This window comes from Chlamydotis macqueenii, chromosome 1 (assembly GCF_036417535.1).
Source record: "Chlamydotis macqueenii isolate bChlMac1 chromosome 1, bChlMac1.mat, whole genome shotgun sequence".
Classification (NCBI taxonomy): domain Eukaryota; kingdom Metazoa; phylum Chordata; class Aves; order Otidiformes; family Otididae; genus Chlamydotis; species Chlamydotis macqueenii.
Window position 1 is genome coordinate 139126661 of NC_141556.1, and position 15326 is coordinate 139141986.

Here is a 15326-nt window from a genome sequence, read left to right on the forward strand (position 1 = left end):
CTGTATCTTTTAAAAGAAGAAAAAGAGACTAGATAAATGTGCATGAATTCTGCTTTATAAACCTGACATTCTTTGTTATTGTTGTTGGCAGCTGTGTAACTCAGCAAGTTAGTTTTCTCTGGCTATCAGCATAGTCCAACTTTGTTAACTAAATATACAGTTTTGAATGTGCAGGCACATTTATGAGCCCATGGATTCTTTCAGCTGGGATTCATCTCACCTAACCTGAACATTGAAACTTAAGCATGGCATCTTTCCCAGCTGTGTGTCAGTGTTGAGGGGAGGTTCCTGAGGTTATCCTAAGACAAGTAAGTTTAATCACCTTCTGAAGATACACGTCTTTTACCAGTGATTGTGCACGAAGGCTGAATGAGTGGCTTAAACCAGGTACCTCAAGATAAGCAAGAGGAAGAATCTTTTCTGTGATGTGAACTTATACTTTTATATGCCGTTACATTTACATCTGAAAAGCTTAGAGAAAAATCATCAGCCATGCAAGACAAGCAATAACTAAAGATAGGGTTGCTTGTTAACTTTTTGTACAATGTTAAACTTCCTGGAACAAATATCAATAATTTATGAAGGAAAAAAAAAAAAAGGAAGAGGGAGGAGAGGAGGAGGAATTTAAAAAAGTGCTAGAAGTGAAATAACTCCATGTGACTGTAGCAAATCTATTATATTTTTTTTCTCTTTGAATATGTGCTTGTTTGTTCTGACAATCTCTATAGCACATTAATGATGTTTTAATTTTAGATGCTTTTCTATACCTAGTTTCATAATGCATTAAGAGTATGAAATTTAAAAATACATGATATATTAGGAATAAATAGCAAGCAGCAAAAATAAAATATGTAATTTTTAAGCAGCTTAAAAACTTGAGTATTTTGTGCATTGTATGTATTATTTGTCTCTCTGATGTCTTTTATATGCAAGATTTTTCAAATTACGTCTTTCTCATTTATGGTTCCACATAAAACTGTAAGCCTAGTTAAACTCTCCAGGAAAACAAGAAAGATGGAGGGATATGTTCTTCATTTTTCATGTAAAACTTCTGGTACTAACTTTGCAGCTATATCTTTTGCAAGACAAAAAAAAACCACCCTCTAGTCTCGTCTTAGAAAATGCCGGATAAACAGACTGGGTGAAGTGTTAGGAGGCACAGAGAAGAGTCACTGTAATGTAACAGAAAGGGTAATAGATGCCATTAAGTGGATATTCTGTGCCTGCTGAGGACTGTGATAATTTGGCTGAGCTGGCTTGAACAGAGTTGCAGAGAGATGATGGAACAGATTAGCCGAAGGAAACGTGAAGTTCTGTGCTGTTCCTGCCTTGTGAATTCTGGACTCACTGAGGCTGATCTATTATTGATGAAACAAGCAAAATTCTTACTAGGACAAGCAAGCAAACGTTTTTATCATTGTTGGAATTGTTCAACTGATTATCTTTTCGGTTCAGCTAAATACATGTGATATCTTTCTTCAGGCTGTTTTCTAAAGCAGAATTGATGTGAGCTTAAATACTTTATGCTCACTGACCGTTGTGGGGAGCAAAGGCAGCCTTGGTCACTGAAGTAATGGGATCTGTACTTTAGTTGGTAGCAGCAAATGAGATAGAAGCTGAATTGCCATGTGTTTTGAGAAAACCAGGTTGATGTCAGCTAATAGTCTAGAAAGAAGTGGCTCCAACTACTTACTATTTAGTTTCTTTAAGGACTGACCTGTTCTTCAATCTGATAACCAGATTTTTTAATCTGATACTTTTCTTCTGTCCTTTTGTATCTTCTGAGGATAGTTATTAATGTAATCCTGCTGGCTTTATTCTACAGCCTCTTAATGTTCTTTAAGAATGGACTTTGTGCAAGTGTTGTGTAAGATGTAAGACTGGGTGACATTTTGAGTTTACAGTATTCTCTGACTAAACTGATCTTTCAGTTACAGGTAAATACAGTGAAAGTGAAAGTTAGTTGTCATATTTATTAATGGCATAAGATGACTCTGACATGCTGAGTCTCTTATTGTCTTTTGGCAGTTAATAGTCAGGTGAGGTTCTATTTTTCAATCAATTTCTACAGTTTTTCCAAAAAAATAAGATTCAAATTTGATTTGGTGGAGAGCAGTGCTGAACATTGTTAGAAAAAGTGACTCAAGCAAAGTAGCGCTTATTTCTGGACACAGAATGAGCTATGTACATGTTTTTGTCAGTGATGATAACTCTGTTAATTCCCAAATCAAGTAATTGCCAGGTATGTAATGATGGTTAAGGCTGCTGTGGAAGTTGTATGAACATACAATTGTGAAAGCAGTTCTTTGCCTGACAGGCTATACCACAGCCATGCCACTTAATGTACAACAGTTCTGACACAGTAGTGATTGAAGACAGAATTTTGGCTATTTCAGGATGGCTGAACCGACTGACAAGCTTCAGTACATCAGGCTGTGGTCAAAATACAAATTTCATCCATGAAGAGGATATATCCATTTCTAATAAGGAATTTTCCAGTAACTATTTGAAAGTTTTTCACAGTTAGATTTATTTTTACTTTTGAAAGAATCTCAGGGAAGGCTAGTTTTGATTCAGTGGAGAAAGGAATTAATCAGAGACAACGCTGACAAAACAAAATGACAGGCTTGTCCTTTGTGCTGCTTTTCTAAATATTTCTATCAGAGTACATTGTTATCTACAAGAGTAACATAGTAGGCTTTCTGTTTCTGCAAATGCAGTATTGCTTTGCAGGGCAGAAGAATAAGGACTGACAAGTGGATGAGAGGAAAACCTTGCATATGTACATTTACCTATACATGTATAGGTGTATTTTTGCTTAACATACACCGAGGACATACGCAGGGCCAGAAAAACCGAACTCCAAGTTACACAGCTGCCAACAGTTACTATAATCATGTCAGGGTTATGAAATTAATGCCATTCTTTTATAGCAGTGTCTGTTTTTTGGCTTACTATCATCATAAAGCACAGATCCTTAAGGATTTGTGATTGTATATACCTTTCAGAAGTTTTCCATTCCTGTCTTGTTTTTATGATAACTGGGCTTTCTTTGTTGCGGCTTCTCTTCAGCCAGTGCAGAATGTGATGTGCAAGCTATTTTCCAGTTCAAGTACAGTTGACTATCTCTTGCAGATGTGAGGAGGTAATTTCATAGCTCGGTTTTAGTACCAAATGAAGCTAGTCAGAAATCACAAAAAGAGAAGAAAGAAAAAGAATTCAAGTTCCAACGGCAACTCTCTCTAAAGTCATATGTATTTTTTCTTTCATAAACAGTTCCACTCAACCAGCAGTCTAGTTTGTTTAGCTATCATTTCTTTGATTCATGTCGTGCCCTTAACAGTTTAACAGTCATCCTACCATCTTGTCTTTTCTTTTCCTTATTGTTATTGTTTTAATGGTAGGAAAATCAAGTGAGTCCGTGCTGGGCTCAGTGAGCCTGTAACCCCTAGAGATCAGTCAGTTAGCTGCAAACTCTGAATGATACTGTCTGTTTGGCTGATTTCAAACATTTGGCCTTTGCATTAAGTCCTAAAGGACTCCAACCCAAAAATGCTTTTATCAGGAAGTCAGCAACACAGTTGTTCTGAATTATGTAAAATTTAGTACTTCTATTTTTTCCATGGCCATGCATGTGTCAGTGTGTCCAGACTAAAATTAAATTGATTTGGTGAACAGGAAGTCTGCCACTAGAAGGATCTCTGGTAATTTTTAGAGAGCAATAGGATGAGAAGATAGAATTCTTTATTAATAACCAATTACCTTTCAAAGTGGAGAGTGGGTTATTAATTTCCACGTCCACTTTTGTAGCCCAGTGAAAGGATAACATACCATTGCAGACAGCATTTTTAAACGATATCTCAGAACGAAATAGAAACAAGTGGATCTGAGAGTTATGTTTCCATAGTCTCATGAGATTCAGAAAGAGAGCAGGAGAGGAGAATATTTTGGTTGGAAGGGACCTACAATGATCATCTAGTCCAACTGCCTGACCAATTCAGGGCTGACCAAGTTAAAGCATTCATGGCAATTACACCAAGTATTGGATAGCCTGACCTCTGTCACATTGTCACCTTCCCAGCAGCAATGCTGACTTCACTGGAGGATTGAGAGCAAGTGTAGATAATTAGATAATTAACAGCACTGTGCTGATGGGCTTGCAACTGTTGCAGCACACTAGACTACATTAAAAAAAAATAGTTTGTGACTTAAGAGAACAGACGGCTACTTCTTGTTCTAAGTGAGATTTTTTTTTTTTTTTTTTTTCCGGTTGAGTGCTTTTAGTGCTAGGAGGCTGCTGAGTTTTTTACCGTAGAATTGCTTTTATGAGCTTAAAGGATTATCATCAAATTGGCTAGAAATCCAATCAACTTGACAAAACTCTGAGTGGTAATGTTAGCTTTTCTTTGATTAAAGAGAGCGATGAAATCTTGAAGAGCTTCAAGTTTGGTCTGATATCACATCCAGTGTAGGAACTCTAAATGATTTTGAAAAGGAGGAGCAGTTTTTTTTCGTACAGAAGCTATATTTATCCTTAAGGTTTCCATTTGTGCACAACTGAACATAAATCATCAAGACATGCATAATGCATGTACACAGTTAATTTAAACAATGCATGGGGCACTTTGGTTTCCTTTAGTCTTTTTATCAGGAGTTAAGACTTTTCTTTCAAATACACACTGAGCACTCTCGGACAGTTGCAGCAAAATGAAGTGGACTTGAATACAGATATCTAAAGAGCCTTGATTTTGGCACCCTGGAGGTCAGGTGTCATTTGTTCTCATGCTGCTAGTGTGAGTAGAAAGCTAACAGTATCTACACAGTGGTGAATGACAAGCAACACTGTGATAGATGTATATGAAGATCTAAGATCTTCTTAGACCATTGAAAGTAAACAAAGGGAGGGAGTAAAGAAAGAGCATGGTGACCAGTATAGTTCTTCCACAAAAATTTCAGTCCACAGGGCAAAAGTCTGTTGATCAAGACAGTGGTCTCTAAAAAAGTCATGTTGTCTTCTGCAGAAGATGCTGCATCGCAGCTATAATACTTAGCAAGTATGGTTATAATAGCACAGGCTTCATAGTGTTGATGAGCTCCAAAAGTATAGCAGGGAGAGAGAAACCAAACATGGATGTACACCAGTGAAGGAAAAGGAAAAATGTATAAAAGAGGTAGTAGATTAACAGACTAATCAAACATGATACATAAAGGAAAACAAAAATGAATACTTTTTGGATGAGAGTAAGTAGCTCAGAGTAAATAAATAAATCAATAAATTACACCACCACTAGCACCAAGTACAGTGTTTTTTCTCCATTAAAAAAAGCGTTATGGCATGTTTCAATGACCACCCCATTTTTCAAAGAAGCACATTTCTTATAAAGACGTTTAGGTAGAGACTAGTTCCTTTGTCTTAGAATTACAGCTGAAAATAAAATAAATGTGACTAACAGCACTCATGATTGAATTGTCCAATGAGAGTGGCCTGTATAGCTTATTGAAGTAAGAAGAATGAGTATCTTTTCAACAATTAAAATTATCTGGAGACCAAATTACATAGTCTGATTACAAAATACAGAGAAAAAAAATAAGAATAGCACAGGTATTTAACTGAGTAAATAATCAAATAACCAGCAACTAACTGGGGGGGGGGAGGATAAGGCAATTTAATAAGTAAAATGTCCTAAATAACTCATTTTTTCTAAAGTATTTCTGTAGTCCCCAAAACTATGTCAAAGATAAACAGCAGTTGTAGACAGCAGTAACGTTGTTACTATAATCATGATGATTTGAGGCCTATGTGAGAGAAGGTTTTAAATTAGAAGTAATATCTCATTAATTGAACTGTGGACAAGCTTATGGACATATAAATTCATCTTTATATCAGTCTTAAAATATCCATGTGCTATTTTGTAGTTTTTTAAGAATTCACATCTGTTTGCTTTCTAAAAAAGCAACTATGAAAAGAAAAACACAAAATAATTATTTTAAATCTATCCAAAGCTTTTATAATTTTTGTACATGTAGGCTTTAGCTTTCTGTTATAGTTTAGCTTGAACTTCCACTTGAATCTGGAAATGAAGAGGCAGAATTTATGGAAACTCCACAATGTAACTTGACTTTGTTGTCTGCTTGATGCTTGTATTTCATTAGTGTAAGGAATATGATGTATTTATGGTGTTTTGTTTCATTATTTACTGTCTGGAACTAAAGTAATCCTATGCTATACTATTTCTCTGGTTATTAGATTGTTTCAATAAGGACAACACTCATCTGGAAGAATATAAGGTATTAAAGTATACAGTGGCTCTCTGATCCAGATTTGGCTAACACCATAGCTAAATTAGTAGGAAAATATAAAGAAATATTATCTATGATGGCTGGTGCAGAACTGACACTTCTGTGAGCTGTTTGGGTTTTGTTTGAGGGTGGGAAAAATGAAGATGTGTCTGCTAAATGTCTTATCTAGCAGAATATGATAGCTTTCAAATAATAATTTTTTTAAAAGATATGACACACATATTGTCTTCTCTATTGTCCGCTGATTTCCTGTTTCTCTTCCCAGGATTGCATAATGGTTAAAATACTATTAGTTAAAAATTAGATGTAATTAGTATTAGGTGGCACAAAAGGATGAACTAAAGAGATGCAAGAGAGGTATGGAACACTGTGATGTTCATTAAAGGATTTGCCACTGAAAATACCATTGTTTGTTTAGCTGAGGCCTTCTCAGCCAATTAGGAGGTCCTATAATGTAATGTGGAAGCTTAACTTTCATAAAAGCTACCTTGTAAATTTTAGGTTACTAACGCCTTGTGGTTCTATTTACAATGTATGCTTTTGCCTAAGAGAAGGCCTTGGGTAGTTTCATTCATTTTTCAAGGGCTTTTTCTTACATAGCTTATGTTCATCTTTTTATGATTGAAACAGACATCAGAAAAGACAGTGGGATTGTCTGTGTAGGCCTGGGCATTTATGCGGCTTTTTTCCTGCACTCTGTGCTGGCATTACCCAAGACAGCTGTATTCCTGAAGCTGTAAGACCATAGGAATTTGTCCATGCTTGTAAGACCATCAAACAGTGGATTTTCAAGTCAAGGTACTGGCAGAGCTTAGTGTGTGATTGTCTGCCTGATGGAGTAGTTATGCCTTCAAATGAATAGACTGTAAGCAGAAATATGAACATCAGAAATCATTCAACTGGTGAACAGAGGAAACTGAAATTATGGTTCAGTACTGAAGTGACATGAATAAACCTCTTCCCTGTCTCATATGTTTGCCCAGTTTATGATGGAGATAACTTTCTTTTCTATCTTCAAAAGCATTCTTATAGTCTACTATGAGATGTTCATAGGAACTTCACTTTGGGAAAAGAGAAAAATAAAAAATGCTTTGTAAGACAAAAGTTTAGTTGGAGGCTTGTATTAGAAAAAAAATAGAAGAGCTTGATATTATCTCCTTATTTGTCTCGAGGGGTTTCACAAGAAGTAGTTCTGAATCTGCAGTTCCAGAAATGATGTAAGTTAAGAACAGTGTTCTGTTCCATGGTAGACAAACACAAGAAAAGGGATTGTATGAAAATTTGAAAGTTTATTAATAAAATGAAGCAAAAATGTGTTGTTCACCATTCTGCAGTATTCTGTGTGGTACAGAGCTTGTGTTTGTATAAAGCTAAAAGGAAAATAAAAAGTCCCTTTGTTTTCCATCGTTTTGAATTAGCTCTCAGGAGTTATGTCTTGGTAATTTTCACTTCATAATGAATAATGCCATTTGATTATAAAATGTGATAACTGAAAAAAAATCATGTAGAAAACAGTGTTGTAACAGCATATAAATAATTAGATGGGGACTACCGTTAGATCATTTTAGCGTAGCTTTATTTGGTTTCCTGAACTCTTGCTGAACATGTTTGTGTTAGTCAATGAAAAGGAAAATGAGACAGTTAGCCCAAGGGTTTTGTTGTTCAGTATAAGTCTTAATTTTAGTTTGTCAGTTGACCCAATGTATTAGTCGCCATGGTTTCAGCTGAATCTAAAGAGAACAAAGACTACATTGGGAGTCTAAAGGAGGAATAATACTTCCTTAAAAAAAAAACAAACATATATATAAATATATCGTTTTCTGCAACTTTCAGAGTAAAAGTGCTGATCTCTTCCTTTAAAATGCATCCGTGGTCTCAGAAGAAATAAGTCCTTTCTGTTGATACAGTTTGTTATCTTTTTCTTTTTCTTTTCCCAAAGTTAGTAACTTTATTCACATTTGTGATTAATCGAGTTTTAAAAATGCTGACATGTAAAGTTGATCCTTCTTTTTTTCAGCTTCTGTAACTAAATTTATCTTACATTTCTTTTCACCTGTTTTTCTTTCCAATAGTCACCAATGTTTAATATTACATTTAGAACATAGTATGCTTCTGTTGTCTGTTCTAAAACTTAGAATTTAAAGACATAGAGGAAAGAAACAGTATTTACCTTTTTAATTATTTGAAATGAAAGCACATTTGGCAATAGAGCACAGCAATGTGCAATATTTATTCCTATTTTTTTTTATGGTTACTTGAAGAATTTGTGTTGTACTGCCTAAGATTGTTATTGCATGTGTGCTGCAGTAGAAGTGTATCCTTAGGCTGGAAAAAGATAGATCCTCATTTCTTTTAATCTTTCTTTATTTTTTGTTTATAATCAAAGATGCTAAAAAAAAAAAAAAAAACAAAACCAAAACTTGCTACATGTGGCTAGGCTTTCAGTAAGAGGGGCAGAGGATGATCCCAATGAGCCCAAATCCCTTACGTGGTAGCTACAAGTAGGTTAGAAGTTAGCAAGTTCACAGAAATTTTCACCATGTTTCTTCATAGCCATTGATTTATTAATTTATTATTTTTGATGTAACTGAAGTCTTCATTTGATTGAAAAATCTATGTAGCTGTGGGGGGTATAATGACAAAATATGTGTCAGGGTAAGTTTATTGCAGATCTTTAAAGCAATTAAAGTTCTCCAGTTCCCCTTCTGTTGACATTTTCTGTAAAAAAAAGCACAAGCAAGATACTAAGAAACATTATCTTCCTAATGAAAATTTGTATACTGAATTAGTGCAATAATTCTGTCAGTAATTTGATGTGGTAGCAAGGTAACTAGAGCTATATTGATGGTAATTGATGCAAACAAAAATGGATTTTGTTGATCTGTAGCTTTTACAAAGAAATAACAAACCTGGAATGAAAATATGTTTCAAATGCTACTGTCTTGAGCTTGTTAAGTTATGCTAGCAATTCTTCCATATGCAATTTATTTTTTTCCATGCAACTGATTTTCCCCTTCTTTTTTTTTCTAAACTATCCTGCTATGTTTGTACATATGCAAATAATAATTTTTAAAATAGAATATTTTTATTAAAGTGCATTTTCTGAATAATGTAAATCTTTGCTCTTCGGAGCTATTAGGGACAGCTGAATTTTAGCTCCCTTGGAGCAAGGAAAGCCAAAAAAGAGAGAAAGTAAACACACATGCACACACACATTTATACACCAAAATCATGATGTGCTGGGGGAATATAAGAGAGAACTCTGGGGAAATAACCTTTTTGCAACAGTGCTTTTCTGTGGCTGACTACCTCCAATAGAAACGTAGAATAAACACACCCTGTGACAGATGAACTGATGCAGTGGGACTAAAGAAAATTAGCTATTTGAAAAGAACACAACTTTAGAGAAAACTAACTACATTATAACAAGAACACAGGAGATAGGAAAAGTCTTCTTACTTGTGTAATCTTTATACTTCTCCTTTATATTACTACAGACACGATATGCTAGCCTTGCTTAATGTTGCAGATTATTTAGAATAAATACTTTTGAATTAATGCATTTTATTTTTAAAAAGAAACATTTGGGCTAGTGCTTTACATTAAGACATCTTAGTACTTCCATTAATTTAATATGAGCTTCACATGTTTCAGAATGAAGACATAATCTGTATCTGGAACAATAAATTAACTTGTATTTAGCATCATATTTCAATGAGAGGACATCATTTGGGAAAAAATGCACTTGTATTAATGCAACCATTTAAGGGGGCATAGGAAGGCTTTTAAATGGGTGGTGCATTGACATTACAGGAGGAGTAACACTGCTCTTATTTCTATCCAGCTGAAAATCTAACATCACAGAGTGCATGTATTTATCGTTTACAGTCTGTCTTCAAATACAAGCATGGAGCTGGAAATGTCAGTTATTAATTAGTTGATTAGATCCTAGAGAATAAAGAAGGAATCTGTGGAGGGCCACATCTACAGGTCATTTCCATGTAGATGGGTTAGTTAATGCACACATTTACTCGTCTGCACACTTTATTATCAATACTAATTATAACTTCTCAAAGTTGGGCATATGACTATATTTGGGAAAAATGTATTGCAGATAAGATTGTTGTTTATAGAGATTGTCAAAATGGAACAATGGAGTAGAAAGGGTGGATCATATGGGAAATGCCAATCAGAGATGCTGGAGTGGCAAAGGAAAGAATTAAACAGATGTGAGGAGTAGTAATGTTTTGAGGTAGCAGGGACCAGGCATAAGTATGACAGTGAATCAGGAGGAAGAGAATAAGATTACTTTAGTACAGCCAGGCATGAAAAGTAGGACAAGAATTCATGCAATTGGACGATGAAAAAAAAAAAGAATTGTTCTCAGGTTGGTTCAAAGAGCCAAAACTAACTGGAGGCTTATCTATCTGAAACTAATATCCTGTGTCTGACAGTTTGGAGTCATGCCAAGAGACAGAGCTCAAATGATTTTACAGATACGAAGGGATTTTCTCTGTGAATCGGTGAAGACCGGATGTCCACTCTTATTCTCTATTAGACACTGCTAATTGTTTAGTGTGGGAGAGGTATCCAGGATTCAGAACACTGCAGCAAAGAACCATTGAAGCTTCTATATGTGAAATTAAAAACTTGCCCCAAATAATGAATGTTTCTGTCTTACACAGACTGCTGGGTTTTCACTGTTCGCTGCATTAACCTTCCCTAGAAGACTAGATCAGATTGAAGTTTCTACCCATTAGGCTTGAGGTGTTCATTACTCTGAGTTCACAGCATCAATAGATAAAGCTCTGGTATTACCAACTGTGACTGACAGCTCCTCTCCTCTGCCCAGTGTTACTAGCTTTAGTAATTGCAAAAGAGAGAAACTGAGCTCTCTTAGGGACTGGTTTAAGCCAGTTGGATACCTGTTTCAGAAATTAAAACTATACCATTCAATGAGAAGAGTGTGTTTCTTTGACTTTGATTTTTTTTTCTTTTTTCTTTTTTTTTTTTTCAGGACTGTTAAGTGTGTATAAAAGAAAATGTTCCCTTGTGTGCTTTTCTCTCACTTACAGAGGGTTTGAAATAATGAACATACCTAATGTTGGGGACATTGCTTAATGAGCTTCTCGTCGGTGTACTTATGCAATGATGTTGAACCTATTTTTGGCATATTTTGAGAAAAGCATCATTTGATGACAGAACAAGTATATACCTTAAGGAATGTTCCATGATTTTTATGTTGAGAAGGAATATTTCAGATATAGCAAGAATTTTCTTCTACACTGACTGATTGGAATGGGTTGTTATACTCAGTGAAACAACATAGTTGAAATATTTCTAAATATACGTTGTAAGTAGGTATACATATTAATATATATACCTACATATATGCATATATGTATATATAAATCTGTATATTTGTCTTGCAGGGGTTGATAAACTGATTCGTCATTTGCACAAACACAACATACCCATTGCTGTTGCCACCAGCTCAGCTGAAATGACATTTCAGATGAAAACAGCCAGACACAAAGACTTCTTTGGTCTTTTTAATCATATTGTGTTGGGAGATGACCCCGAGGTGAAGCATGGCAAGCCACAGCCTGATGTATTTCTAGTTTGTGCAAAGAGATTTCACCCTCCTGCACCGCCAGAGAAGGTAAGAAGGAAAGGGAACAAATTATCTGAACAGTTAGGAATATTCTGTTTAGGCTGTATTTGGATTTTTTTTTAACTTGATAAATACTTTAAGATTTAATATAAACATTTAAAAATCAGCAACCTCTGTTTTCAAAGATGTTTATGATGTTGAAGCAAGAGATTGTTGGAAAGCATCATTTCCCACCACTACATATAATGTTTGTAATGCAGATTGCTGTGATTTACTGCGTGGTGGTGTGCAGTAATAGGAACATGTAATGATTTTCTGCTCTATGCATAAATCTAAAAGCTTAACTTCACTACTCAAAGTTTGGAAACAGTTATTTAAACACATATCAGTTTATTTTTCATACGTTCATGGCTGATTTACCTCCTTACTGTCTAAACATTAAAGATACTTCTTTGTAAAGAGGGCATATATTTTTCTGAAGCCATCTCTTTCCTCTTGAATTCTAAATATCTGAGATCATAATTCTTGTTTTCTAATTTAAAACCGATTGGTTTGAGCAATCTTTCTGGAATAGAAGAGGTGTTTAATTTGTCTCCCTTCTATATAACTTTCCAGACTTGATTCTGAAATAGAAATCTGCAGGGAGAATATTTGAAAGCTAAGTTGAGAGTTAGTTAAAATAATGTCTTTGACATTTTATTTTAAATTAAATTGCCTTTCTTCCTAAAATATCTTTCTCACTTCTTGTCTATCCTGAGTGGAACGTAAGTTCTGAAGTTTTGGAGTTTTATTACAGCAAAAAAATGCATTACATACTAATTTTTAAGAAACAACTTTAGGTGGATTACACTGTAATTACTGTTTTCTCAGTAGGATTATTGAGGCAAAAATGATTACAGAAATATATACAGAATTATTAGCTAAGGTTCTTCAGCCTGTCATACTTCTCATCCAGAGTCTAAATGGTACTTGTGTTGCCTGGGAATACAAAGTGAAATAAGTTTGATGCAGTGTGGCATGCTATCAACAGTGTTAACCAAACTAGTTTTAGTTTTTGAGATTTTTTTTTTCTTTTGCAAGTTCTGTTGACATTCTGTGTATGTTCATCAACTTCATTTGGAAACTTGATGTTTAGGAAAGATAACACCAAATGTACATCTTCATGTTCATGCAGATGGCAGTTGTGTGAACATGTTAGGTAGTTGTGTGAGTAGGCCTTGTATGGTACCTTCCAAATGTTGAAGACTCTGAGCAGCAAGGCTGTAAATCTCACCTTAGAGTCAAGTAGTTATGAATTTTGAACATGTTAATACTCAATTGGGAGAAAATACTGGGAAGCAGACCAAGGTTTTGAAGGGAGTAAGAGAGGCATTGAAAACAAACTTAAACCACAGCTTAATGTCATTTTCATATAAAATTATTCTTTCTTGCTTAGTTACTTAGTATATTACTATGTTTCAAATTTTTATAACAGGAATTCCTTTTTAGGGTGTTACGGCCTGGAGGCATAGCAGGTTTGTGATTCCCTCGAACTAAATTAAGGTGAACCGACACCAAACAATCGATTTAGGATCTTATTTAACATTTGGAGGAACGACTTAACTTTGAAAACTTGTAAGGCATAAAGGGGTTTGATAGCCGGCGCTTTTATCAGAGTATTTCTAAGATGGAAAAGGAAAATAGAAAAGAGACAGAGGAAAAGAGGGAAAGAGATATCACCACCCTTGGATCCAGCGACGACAATGATGGGTGGGTGTGCGGATCCTCCAGTAGGGTAGCGGGCGCGTGGCTTCTGCTGGCGGGCAGCCGTGATGGCCTTCTGGTGGAGGGGGGCTCGCCCCACGGCTCCCTGAGGCAGTGTCTTTTATAGGCTAATCCCCGCCTCCAGTTCTGCCTCTTGAAGCATCTGGTTCCAGAAAGTTCTGAGTCCTCTGCACAGGTGGTGAAGCAGGCACTAAATGTGAGGAGTGGTCGGAAGCCCGCTCCTCAGATGACCCTGTGTGACCCCTGGCCATATTTGGCAAGTTATTAACAAGGGCCTGGGGAGCTACACATCACCCATGCGGCCTCCACCTCCATCTCCTGTGTTGGACAGGGGCCTGGGGAGCTGCACATCCCCCATGCAGCCCCCACCTCCCCTATGCAGACTGCAGACTGCACCCTGTGGCACCACAGCCACAACGTTTGCGACATTAACTCTTTCAGTCCCTGACAAAGGGATCCTTTAAAATGTGCTGCAGAGGCAAAATCGGAGTTTAATTGATGACACTACTTTGGAATTTGGTAATTTCAGCTCTATATGCCCAGGGATGTCAAAGACAACAAGAAGGGCTTCTGTAAGTACATAGGAGACAAAAGGAGGACTAGGGAACATGTGAGCCCATTGCTGAATGAGATGGGGGACTTGGTTACATAGGACATGAAAAAGGATGAAGTAGTGAATGTAGCAAGTCAGAAACGCCAGGTCCAAGAGATCACAGGGAAGGGTTGGAGCAAGGAATACGTACTGTTGGTGAAAGAGAATCAAGTCAGGGTGTATGTAAGCAGACAGGACATGGATGAATCCATAGGCCCTGATGGGATGCACCCTTGAGAGCTGAGGGAGCTGACAGATGTAATTGCGGGGTCACTCCTGATAATCTTTGATCAATTATGGCCACTGGGAGAAGTGCCCAGAGATTGGAGTAAAGGAAATGTCACTCCTATCTTGAAGAAGGGCGAGAAGGAGGACACAGGGAACTACAGGCTTCTCAGCCTCATCTCAATCCTTGAAAAGATGATGGAGCAAGTAGTCCTGAAAACCATCTCCAGGCACACTAGGGACAAGCAAATCAGGAGCAGTCAGCATGACTTAACCAAGAGGAAATCATGCTTGACCAACTTGATAAGTTTCTGCAACGAGATGACTGGCCTGGCAGATGAGGGGAGAGCAGTGACTGTTGTCTACCTGGACTACAGTAAGGCCTTTGACACTCTCTCCTGTAAGATCCTCATAGAGTAGGTGTTGATGGATGGGTTGGATGAGCAGCAAGGTGGATTGAAAACTGTCTGAACAGCTGAGCCCAGAGGGTGGTTGTCACCAGCACAAAGTGTAGTTGGATGCTAGTGGCTAGCAGTGTGCCCCAGGGGTCAATACCCTATCCAGTCCTGTTTTACATCTTTTTTAATGATGTGATTGATGGGGCAGTTTGCTGATGAAGAGAAGGGAATGCTCAGGAGCATCTTATTAATGTATATAAATACCTGAAGGGAGAGTGTAAAGAAGACAGAGACATGCTCTTTTCAGTGGGGGCCCAGTGATGGAACCAGAGGTAATGGGCACAAACATAGGAGGTTCTGTCTGAGCACAAGAAAATACTTCTTTTCTGTGAGGGTAACTGAGTGCTAGAAGAGGTTGCCAAGAGAGGTGATG

At 36.6% G+C, this 15326-nt stretch overlaps 1 protein-coding gene across 2 annotated transcripts in view; it reads left to right on the forward strand.

Annotated features, from left to right (window-relative positions):
* PUDP (pseudouridine 5'-phosphatase) overlaps positions 1-15326 on the forward strand; it is an 81735-nt gene that overhangs the window by 34831 nt on the left and 31578 nt on the right. For both annotated transcript variants that reach the window (XM_086768403.1, XM_086768412.1), the window contains exon 3: positions 11733-11962. In XM_086768403.1, coding sequence (XP_086624529.1) covers positions 11733-11962 — 230 coding nt within the window. The remainder of the gene's footprint in view (positions 1-11732; positions 11963-15326) is intronic.